Source organism: Dama dama, chromosome 23, assembly GCF_033118175.1.
Source record: "Dama dama isolate Ldn47 chromosome 23, ASM3311817v1, whole genome shotgun sequence".
Lineage (NCBI taxonomy): Eukaryota > Metazoa > Chordata > Mammalia > Artiodactyla > Cervidae > Dama > Dama dama.
Genome location: NC_083703.1, coordinates 55,239,880 through 55,250,918, shown reverse-complemented (window position 1 = coordinate 55,250,918; position 11,039 = coordinate 55,239,880). Strand labels below are relative to the sequence as shown.

At 51.3% G+C, this 11,039-nt stretch overlaps 1 protein-coding gene across 3 annotated transcripts; it reads left to right on the top strand.

Moving 5' to 3' along the window:
* Positions 1-1,794: 1,794 nt before the first annotated feature.
* Positions 1,795-9,698, top strand: MTG2 (mitochondrial ribosome associated GTPase 2). Of its 3 annotated transcripts, none has more exons than XM_061126888.1 (7): positions 1,795-1,933; positions 3,267-3,491; positions 5,214-5,361; positions 5,997-6,112; positions 6,758-6,976; positions 7,141-7,279; positions 8,002-9,698. In XM_061126888.1, the coding sequence occupies exons 2-7, from the start codon at positions 3,288-3,290 to the stop codon at positions 8,394-8,396; spliced, it is 1,221 nt and encodes a 406-aa protein (XP_060982871.1). In that variant the 5' UTR covers positions 1,795-1,933; positions 3,267-3,287; the 3' UTR covers positions 8,397-9,698. The 3 variants fall into 3 exon arrangements, with proteins under 3 accessions (XP_060982871.1, XP_060982873.1, XP_060982872.1); XM_061126890.1 differs by lacking the exon at positions 1,795-1,933 and adding an exon at positions 2,200-2,571; XM_061126889.1 differs by lacking the exon at positions 1,795-1,933 and adding an exon at positions 2,712-3,139.
* The last annotated feature ends 1,341 nt before the right edge of the window (positions 9,699-11,039 follow it).

Here is an 11,039-nt window from a genome sequence, read left to right as displayed (position 1 = left end):
CAAGCAAGCATTCCTTTTCATTTAGGAATATCTGGAATTCACATCTTATTTTTAAAGAGAACACCACTGATTTTCCTGTGTTCTTCCTAAAGAGAAGGAAAGCTCTTACGCAGAGAAATCTGAGTCATTTTTACATTCCTAGGACATTAAATGCCATTTAAACTCTGCACAGACGTTAAAGATAGCTCATGTGGAAAAGTCAAGTCAAAGGAAAAATTCTACATTTCACTAGTAAGTCCTACAGACATTTTATTAACCTTTACTTGGATAATAATACCCATATTTATTATGGCCCCTTTAAAAACATCTTTGGGTAAATGCTGACGTATTTCCAAGAACCAAGAAAATCCAAAAAAGAAAAAAAAACATCCAATTATTGATATCTCAAGTCTACTGAAGGTGATGTTTTAGTGAAGTCTTATGTTTTAAAATTTTAAAGTAGTACTTTATCCATAATTGGATGCTTTGCAGTCTATAAGACATTTTTAATGTGTTTCTAGCGGAATGAATTCCGTCCCCACTGGGAACATGGCGACAGTTACTGTTGCTGTTTTACAGCTGACACACCAAGGCTCACTGAAGGGACAGCTGGGGTCCAGAACAAGTCCTGCTGTAGGACATTCTGCCCTCTTCTGTGGAGACAGAATCACACGGACAGTGGGATATAAGTGTTTATTTTGTAGACTTTCAGGTTTTAGAAACCCTTGACACTAGTAAGGGCTTAAAAAATACATCTCTATATTAAATTACTGAAGTGAGAGCCCTTAATTGCTAAATGACACAGACATTAGCAATTTCAATTTAGGGAGTCATTTCCCTTCATTTTGTTCTGTTCTTTCCTGACAATTTTCATAGAGGTAATTTGCAAACTCAATCGGGGATTAAAATTTCCCGTTGAAAATGTTAAAACATTTCAGAGAACTGTGAAAATAGTTTATTTTTATTCTTTGCCAATATGGGAATATGCCTTTCGTGTGTGTGTGTGTGTTTTTTTTAAAGTGCTGTATTAATACTTTTTGAAGGAAAAGGACACTTGAAAAAAACTTATCCCAAAACTTCAATCTGAAATGTCTTACATTAAGAATTTCTTGAATGTTGTTGTATATATTTTAAAAAGCACTTTGTGAGATAGTTTGTACATTTATTTCCTAATTTATACATGATTGTTGGTGTTAATATATTTAATGATTAATAACAAAATGTTTATTTAACGTGCCGTCCATTTTTATGTAATGTGGAGAGTGATGCCAGCGGCTCGTCACTCTCTTGCGTCTCTTCTGTCTGCGGAAGCTCAGGCCGAACCGAGTCGTCCGCGCGGCGTGGTCGGTGCCTCCTGGTCTCCCGGCTGAGGTGCGGGAGGCCGGGCGGTGATTCCGCCCCGGCCCCGTCTGGACTCGGCACCTCCGGCCCGGCCCGGCCGGCCGAGCATCTCTCCCGCGCCCAGCCGGAGCCTCGCCTCGGCGGTCGCTGAGCGCCGGCGGCCGCTCAGCCTCGGAGCCAGAAGTGGGCGTCTGACCGTCCGGCCGTGACCGGGCAGATAGCCCCGTCTCGTTCGCGAGCACAGGCCGTCCTGGGACAACCGTCCTCATCCGCCGTTTCTCTCTTCAGTCGGACTTTGGCGTCTTAAGTTGTTTTATGCCTTTGGTGTAATTAATAAACTGGCTCTTCGAGAACCGACCTGAAGACTGAGTTTCCGTGAGGTGATGGGGAGCCGGAAGCCGCGGTGGGAGAGGGTTGCCCGGCCGGGATCTCGGAGTCCCGGGGTTCAAAGGAAACGCCCGCCCACTCGCTGGAAACCCTCGTCGGCTCCGTCCGGACGCCCGTAGCCCCTCCCCCTCCCGCACATGCGCGCTGGGGAACCCTGCGCAGGCGGGGCCGATCCCGGAAGTGATCCCTGGAGGCGGCACCGGAAGTGACGTGCCCACCCGGGGCGGTGAGTGTGGGTAGCGTCCGGGTACTCGTGGGAGAGGGTAGGGGGCGGGCGTGGGACCGAGCGCGCCCTCGAGTCCCCGGTCCGGGCTGCCTACTTCCGTTCAGCCCGCGTGGGCGCGCTCCGGGAGCCCGGAGATGCCTTCGGGCCGAGGTCCTCGCGGGTGTTGTTCTGTACTTGGCGGTGGCGCGGTCGTACAGAACAGTGTGAGCGTGAACACACGTGGTAAACAGTTCTGCAGAAGCAGCGTCTTGCTCTGAGGGCAGCTCGGGGCAGGCTGGACTTCCCAGACTTGTCCTGGTCGGGCGCCCCGGTCCGTCCTGCTCGCAGGCCTGTCAGGAGGGGGCTTCCTTCTGTGGAGGACCCTTCTCGAGACACCAGCGGAAAGGAGAACACGCTTTTAAAATAGTTCTCAGGCAGATAGAGTTTAGCAGAAGAAACGTGTCCAGAGTTAAGGAACACGATATTGATTCTTTAAAAATGATCCTTGCCTTGTTGCACTGGACGGTGGTCGCGTGTGTGTCCCGCGTTTGAAGAACACTGCTGTGAATCACTGGTGCAGCGAGGACATTATGGACATGGGCAAATGACAGCCTCTCTTGAGTCTCAGCCTCCACTGCTTTAAAATGGGCATGCAAAATGTAGGGGTCCAAAATCCTGGCACAGTCTCTTGAGGACAATTTAAGAAGGGTGTAAAGGCCCCCATTTGAAGGGCAGCATTCAGGGAAACAGCAGAGTTGGTGTTTTTATCTGGAGCTGGTCCAGTGGAGTTACCCTGGACACCCGCAGGGTAAAGAGAAGGACCAGGACAGAGGAGCGTAGACATGGGCTCCTTGGTTGGCGGTGCAGCCTTCAATCAGTATCCAGCTCTTCTGCTACTCTGTCCAGTCTCTGCCCAACAGCAAGGCCACGAGGGTGGTCCTGCAGGGTATTCTCTTGAAACAGCAGGGTGGGAAAAGTCTCAAAAAGCCAGTGGGAAAAATCCAGCATGTGGTGTTACCCCTCATAGGGTTGTAAGAAACAAATGGGTTTGTTTTGGGGGGTTTTTTTGGCCTCGAGACTTATGGGCTCTCAGTTCCCCAGCCACAGAGTGAACCTAGGCTTCTGGCAGTAAGAGCCCAGAATTCTAACCATTAGGCTTCCAGGCAGCTCCTTCCAAGTGGCATATGGGCTCAGAGGGCCTGACTCGGGTGGAAAGTGGCGAGTGAGGTGAGAACTTCTTTCGTGGGCTCATTTATTTCAGAAACATACATCAGGATTTTTCTGGCCTAGGCGCCCACACTTCTTTAGTTTCAATTTCATGTTCAGGTTTAAACCAGCTGTCTTATTTTGCCAGTTTGCCTTTTGTTAAGGAGTCATGATACCTTCGAGGCTTTTCTCAGCGAGACCCCAGGCGGTGTTGGAGGGTGTGGGGTGCTGGACGTTGGCAGCCCGCATGGTCCCTGGGCCCAGCCGCCTTCTTCTGCTGCGCACTTCTCCCAGGCTGCTCTCAGTCAGCTGTGCAGACTGCAAGAAGCACCAGGAACCCCCCAGGAAGCAGCCACTCTCGGAGAAAAAACTGGTGAGACCTCTAGAAACCCTGAAGGGATTTGCCTCCAGTTTCCTCATTGGAAGTCACAGGGTGTTGTTTTGAGCTCCCATTACCTTGTCTTCATTTATCCTTGAAAGTGAGGACATGAGATGAAGGCATGTGGATACCAAGTACTGTGCTGGCCAAAACTGTGGCAGCCCCAAGGTGGTGCCAGTGTGCTAAAAGTGATGACCCTTCTGGGTGTTCTCTCCCTTCATCCGGAGGGTGCCCAGACCCCTGTATCACTAGCCTATGTGTCTGAGATAAGTGTTATATATATTCTTAAATCCGTGGAGAAGGGAACGGCTACCCACTCCAGTATTCTTGCCTGGAGAATTCCATGGACAGGAGAGCCTGGCAGGCTATAGTCCATGGGGTCACAGAGAGTCAGACACAACTGCGTGACTAACACTTTCACTTTTCACTTTCATATTCTTAAATATGTGTGAATAGTTCTTAATTTATATCATTGGAGGGGGACGCATAGACGTTTAGTTTTATAATTCTCAAAGTCTCACACTTTTTTGTTCTTCTATTTATCAAAACCTATTTAAAATATGAATGATCTTTAATCAAAGTGAAGAACGTACATGTTTAAGACCACTTTGTTTTCTCCTAAGTAGGGGGTTCCACATGAGGCTCATTAGGGCAGAGAGTACTTCCTGTGGAAAAACTACTTTGGCAGTCAGCAAGTGTACTCAGATGTATCAGGTTTTCAATGGTTATGTCTCCTCCCTAGAATGTAAACATTGACTCTTAGTTTTATCTTCTGTACAGTGCTCATCAGTTGTGCTTTTTTCCCATCAGGTTGCTTTCCATCATGTTCAAAATTATGCATTGTGTTTTTGAATAGTCATTCGTAGTTTTTCCATGTGATGGTGCCAGAGCATCTTAACATATTGGTGTGTTTTCCTTTTTTAAAAAAAGATCTGCTTATGGAAATGCAGATGCCTTGGTCCCCACGGAGGGGCTGTGTGGGTGGCCACATCTGCTTGTGTGCTCCTGTGGGAAGCAGACAGGCTTCTTGGGACAGGGCAGCTGGGCTGGGGTGGTAGCCCCAACTTGCACCCTGGCACCTCGGGCAGCTGGATGTCTTGTGCGAGTGAACATTTATTAAATATTAGCCTGGTGGGTTAGTTAGTCTAATTCTTTAGGTCAGTTGTAGCTCCCTTAGGGACCTGGAGAAGAACTAGCTCACAGATTAGAGCTCTGTTTGCATCACCACGTTTAAAAATGTGGACCTACTCAGTTGGCCAGAGAAGACATCTGGTCTCAGCGGGAAGCCTGGCAGTGGCCCAGGGAGTGTCCCTCTCAGTGTCTCGTGCTGAGGAACAGAAACTTCATTAGTAAAGGTCTGTTATTTCAGTAGTGTGTTTCTATTTGAAAAAAATCTAGGAAGACGCTTTATTTAAGGAGTGTCTCCTATGCTGTGCTGTATTTAGGTTGTTAGTGTCGCGTTTGTTTCTGGGGTGTGTATTCCATGCTGACCACTCTTTACATCTGCGTCCTGGATTTCCATTTGCCTATAAATAGCAGTGACTTCTGGGAACTCTTTCTTATATTTGCATTTTAGGTGAGATTAGCAATGTTAGTATCTTTAGCATCTAATTTTAAAGCTCTTCCTAGGTAGAAAAGGTACCTTTCAAACGGCTGCTTGGTCCTTGCAAGGACTGCGGAGTTAATACCAATCAGGGCACCCTGTGCTCTCTGCAGAAACGGCATTTTGTGGATCATCGCCGAGTGCTTGTCCGAGGGGGACGTGGAGGCAATGGGGTGAGCTGCTTTCACAGCGAACCCCGGAAGGAGTTTGGAGGCCCTGACGGCGGTGATGGAGGCAACGGGGGCCATGTCATCCTGAGAGGCAGGTGCCCTTGGGCAGCTGGGGGAGTTCACTGTGTCTACCATCTCTGGATGGGGAGTTTGCACCTTCTTGCCCTAACAGGAATTTGAATTCAAAACCGATGGGTGGACATCATTTTATTAAATTATGTGGATGTTCACATTTAGATATTTCACTCCAAACCGACTTTCAAACCAACTTTGATGGTTTGTTGTTTTTTTTAACATTTCAGGAACATAAAGACTATCAGGGAATCTAACATTCTGGTACCATATGTCCAAGGGTTAAATCTGTTTACTGTTACTATCTCAGTCAAGTGCTGAAAGGGTGTTGATCACCCCTACACGCATGGAGCACAAAGGCCTAGCTAACTAGTCCACTTGAAGTTAGTAGCCATTCACAACATAATAATAAAGTACAGCTATTTTCAAACTCACAATGATATTATGGGTAGTTGTGAATTTTTTGGAAACTGTAGTATCTTTTAAAAGAAATTAAGAATTTAGCTTTTTCAAAAAGTCTCATTGCTTGTTTGGTAACTTTTGCTATAACTTCATCCCATCTGCATTCTTAATCTGAACAAGAGAAACTTGATGAAATGAGACAGGTCTGCCTTTAACACAGAGGGCGGTGACGCTTCCCGCTTTGACTTCCAGTTGACCAGCATGTCAAGTCTCTGTCCTCTGTCCTCTCGCGGTACCAGGGGTTTGACGGCGAGGATGGCGGCAGGAAGAACTGCTTTGGGCGGAATGGCTCCATCCTCTATATTCGGGTAGGCCAGGCACAGAGTCCCCTGTCCACCCTGTGGGCCATTGGGTTCCCAGGTCCTGCGAGGGGTCCAGAGGGGCCCGTCTTCCATGGAGCAACCCCAGACGGGGACTCTGTTGATTTCTTTTTTTTTTTTTTTTGGCCGATTTCATACCATGTGCATCTGTGACCTGTTCACAGTCAACGAGACGATTCTGTCTTCCAGCGAGGGGACCCAGAGGTCCGCAGTCCCTATCTGCAGCCCCACAAGCCTCCCCTGCCCTACCCCCCTGGGGCATCTCCGTGTGAGCAGTGGGTTCATGCCCTCAGCATCGCTCTCATTGGCAGATGCTCTGCTCACCCTGATGCTACAGAAGTGCTACTGGGAGAAGCCATTGTGCATCCTGCCCTGCAGACCCCCGAGGGCCCTCCTCCCTCTGGGAGCTTGGAAGTACCCCCTTCTCTTCAGTTCAGTTCAGTCGCTCAACTCTTTGCAACCCCATGAATCGCAGCACGCCAGGCCTCCCTGTCCATCACAAACTCCCGGAGTTTACTCAAACTCATGTTCATCAAGTCGGTGATGCCATCCAGCCATCTCATCCTCTGTCGTCCCCTTCTCCTCCTGCCCCCAATCCCTCCCAGCCCCTAAAAGCGCTTTGTTGTGTTTCAGGTCCCCGTGGGCACTTTGGTGAAGGAGGGAAGTGAAGTCCTGGCTGACCTCTCGCGCCCAGGAGACGAGTTCATCGCAGCAGTGGGCGGGTCAGGGGGAAAGGGTAACCGCTTCTTCCTGGCTAACGACAACCGTGCACCCACGACTTGCACTCCCGGACAGCCAGGCCAGGAGCGCGTCCTCTTCCTGGAGCTCAAGACAGTGGCACACGCTGGACTGGTGGGTGTCTGTGCATCGTGGTGGCCGGGCAACCCGCTTTCTCCTATCAGATCCTCTTGGCTTCATCAGGAGCCCTGCTCTTGCTTGTCCCCTGTTCCCCACCTGAGATACCCTGACCCCAGCCAGTTATAGACTCTGTGGTGATAGTCTTCACTGTCTTCCAGGTTGGATTCCCCAATGCAGGGAAGTCCTCGCTTCTCCGGGCCATTTCAAATGCAAGGCCTGCTGTGGCCTCCTACCCATTCACGACCCTGAACCCCCACGTGGGGATTGTTCACTACGAAGACCACCAGCAGATAGCAGGTAGGACCTCTCAGAGGAGTGGGTGATGGTGGAGTTCAGAGCCATGCTTATGTAACTTACATGCATACTTGTTTTTCTTCATTTAAAAATTATAGTTCTTTATCAAAATCAGTTTAGATTTGCTTCCCACCCCCTCCCCCAGGCATCTGTTAGTGGCAGTTCGGGAATTTGAGTTTAAATTTCAAACCTGAGGAAATTACTCCTTTTCACCGCCTCTATTCTTCTCTTCCATCTACGGGGAATTCGGCAGCATCAGTCATGTGGACTACATGTGATTTTAAAAGCTTTTCCTGTACCATTTTGAGAGGAGAAAACTTTTTCCAGAAGATAATGTACCCATTAAAAATAGTAAGCCTGCTGGCAACGTGGTTTGTATAGCACTTTATATTTGCAGAGGGCTCTATCATAATTTCTATCAGTAATCAAATTATTAATAGATTACAGGAAGCCGTTTTCCCCTTTTTTGAATCACTTTTGAAGCCAGAAAGATTGGAATGTGTTAAGTAGTTCTTATTAGACTGATCTGTCGTCATGCCAGTCACCCAAATATTTCAAAGCATTAGCAAGACTGGAAGCTGCACTGCCTCAGATGGAATCGGCCTGGTGAATCAGCAAGGCGGAAAATTGAACGACTTCACTCATGAGATATTCCTTGGAAGGAAAGTCTCAGTGCTCAGAGGCCCCGGGCTCCCCTCCTGACTGTCTGCTTGTCTCCTCCACAGTGGCTGACATCCCCGGCATCATCCAGGGTGCCCACCAAAACTGGGGCCTGGGCCTGGCATTCCTCAGGCACATTGAGCGCTGCCCCTTCCTCCTGTTCCTGGTAGACCTCTCGGTGCCAGAGCCCTGGACTCAGCTGGACGACCTGAGGTATGAGCTGGAGCAATACGACGAAGGCCTGTCCAAGAGACCCTACGCCGTCGTGGCAAACAAGATCGACCTCCCGCAGGCCAGGGCCCGGCTGCCCCAGCTGCAGGCCCGCCTGGGCCAGGAGGCCATCGCCCTGTCGGCGGCCACCGGGGAAAACCTGGAGGAGCTGCTGCTGCGTCTGAAGGAACTGCACGACCGCCACGTGGCCGCCGAGCTGGCGCGTGGCCGCCAGCCGCTGCGGTGGTAGCAGAGAAGGCAGCACCTGGCAGGCCAGCTGTGACTGGAGATGAGGAAGGAACCCCAAGGAACCAGGAGGCCTTGGTGCAGGGGCCTTCCTGCCAACCTGGGGCTCCCAGCCAACACACCCCCTGCCCCGGGACAGGACCCCTTGGGCAGCGGACACTCCTGCCCCCGCCAGTCTGTCCCCAGTGCTTCCATGCCTGCCTGCGTGTGAGTGACGCACTGCAATGGGCTCATCTGTGTTAATTGGCCCCTAATTATTAATAGCATGGACTACATGCTAGTTGACGTCACCAGATGGGCACGTGGACAGGAGCCAGCGTCAGCAGCGCTGACTTGTAGGTGGTGGCAGCTGAGGCAGAGGTGGGCCTCTGATGCCACAGCTGTTGACACCCTTTCCCAGGAATGCTCTGTCTGCTGCGTGAGGCAGGGGGCGGGGAAGCGTTTGCAGGTGCCCAGCTGTGAAGGAACAGGGACTCAGTGAGGGTGACGTCCGCCCTGTCATCCCAGACGGTGCTGTGCTCTGTGGAAGCTGAGCTTCACGACTGAATGCTCCCAATATCCGACCTGGGCCTCGCGGTGGGTTATTAACTGCAGTCTGCAAGCAGGGTGTCAGCAGCCTGAGCCCCAGGGTGGTCAGGGACAGGTCTGTATTTCTAGGTGTCACTGGGAGCTGTACCCACACCTCAGGGTCCCCCAACTGCAGATGCCTTAATGAAGACAAGCCCATGCATCGAGCGAGGTGGTCTTAAACTTCTGTTTCCCCCGCTAAAGTCTGATTCCCCTGACGTGTCCCTGAGGGGTGAGGGGGGGCAGGGGAACAGGCCCTCTGGGAGTTGGCCTCAGGGTCTCAAGGCATCTGAGCCTCTGGATCACTCAGACCCGTGTTGTTTCTGCATGATGGGGGCTGGGCAGACCTCAAACAATAAGCCAGAGCCTCAGCTTTCAGGAGCAATTCCGTTTTGATCTGACATCAAATCTGCAACAAGAACAAGAGTTCTTTACCCGAAGCTTTATTTTAATGTCTTGTAATTTCAGAGGTCCTTGTGTTCTGGAAACCAGAGATGGATTTTGCATCTATTTGTTCTCTCAGGCCACCACAAAGAGTAAAGCCAGGTCTGAGTAGCGTTTAATTATCAACGGCCTTTCATCTTGCTCACAGGGCCCCCGCCACGCTCACTCTTCAGAGGCGGAGATGCTTAAGATGCCCGTGTGGCTGACCCACCAGGGGCCCCACTGCAGGGGCGGGGGCTCGTCCAGTTCTCGCTGTGTCCCCCAGAGCCTCAGGACCTGACCCTCAGGGGCACCAATACATTTGTGGAATGAGCAAGTGTGTGGTGGCAGACATCCAGTGCATTTGGGTTGCTTTTAAATACATTAAAAGACCCGGTGGACGCCAAGCCAGAGCCCCCGTCCCAGCTCCCCCAGACCTGCCTCTTCTGGCCGTTTTGCTGAGTGATCTGCTCTGAAGTCTGAGCAGCTCTTAACTACCTTGATCAGCCTGGAGCATCACTTGTTGATTTCTGGCCCCGAACGGGGACTTTTGCTTTCTCACGCTTACTCCCTGTTCCCTCCCTGGATCTGCGTCGGGCCATCGGGGCGTGGGCTGTGGGGCCCTGGGTTTTCCCACGGCTTTCTCCCTCCTCCAGGTGGTGTCTGTTCAGTGTCATCCCTCCCCACTGGTTCCATCTCCCCGGAGCTCAGCCACCAGCCTCCCCTGAGGTCTTCTCTCCACTTCCTCAGCCTTCTGTTCCCCCATGGATGACAGTGGGCTCAGCGCCTCCTGGGCCAGGGTGGCCACCACCTCCCTGTTCTCTTCTCCCTCGTTTTACTCTCAATTCATCTGCAAAGACCCTGTTTCCAAATTGGGTCATATTGTGAGTTTCCAACTGATGTGAATTTGGGGTCCTCTTCAGCCTCGTCAGCACCCTGTTTCATACCCAGCTGACGCCCCCTCATCACCCCAGGCAGCAGCCTATGCGGCCCCATCCTTGCATGCACAGATCCTTGCCCCACCCCTACTTGGCGACCCTCTCCTGTGCCTGGCCTGACTCCCCCTGGCCCCTGGGCCCCCTGCCCCACCACTCCAGCTGTTTCCTTGCAACACCAGGGACCCTCCAGTAAGGATCCTCTGGGAAACCAGGCTTCCGTGCTGCCAATGCCCTTCCTCAGACACGCTATGAGTGCCCCCCAGCTGGTGGCCCCCCAACCATCTGATCAAAGTCAGCCTCACCTACACGGCCATGCCCTGGGCCGTGTTGGCCTGTCTCAGGCATGTGGCCCCTGGTATATTAATCAGCCGCCACATGGCTCTTTGAGACACAGTTCACTGGTTTGCGATGCATCCCAGGGCCAGGACACCAGAAGCAGGAGGACAGACTTGCTGGGCCCATAGTAGTTTGGGTAAAACATACATGTGTGTGGGGATACACACCAGTGTGTTTGCAGATGGTGGGGGGTGGGGGGACATTCAAAGGTCATGGAGAGGCGGGCACCACCCCTGAGGGTTCTGTCCAGACGGGTCAGTGGTGGTCAGGCTTGGGGGTAGAGATGGCTGTGGCTCTGAAAGCACGTGAGGTGCCTGGTCATGTCATCACATGACGAAGTCACACAGAACTTGAGGTTTGATGGGTGGACTCAGTCTGGGAAG

What these genes read in the sequence shown, in the direction of transcription:
- MTG2 (XM_061126888.1), top strand. Translation starts at nt 3,288, where the DNA reads ATGATACCTTCGAGGCTTTTCTCAGCGAGACCCCAGGCGGTGTTGGAG. An exon ending in GGGCCATGTCATCCTGAGAG is followed by an intron (nt 5,362 to 5,996) that starts GCAGGTGCCCTT and finishes TTTGACTTCCAG; the next exon opens with TTGACCAGCATGTCAAGTCT. An exon ending in AGACCACCAGCAGATAGCAG is followed by an intron (nt 7,280 to 8,001) that starts GTAGGACCTCTC and finishes TCTCCTCCACAG; the next exon opens with TGGCTGACATCCCCGGCATC.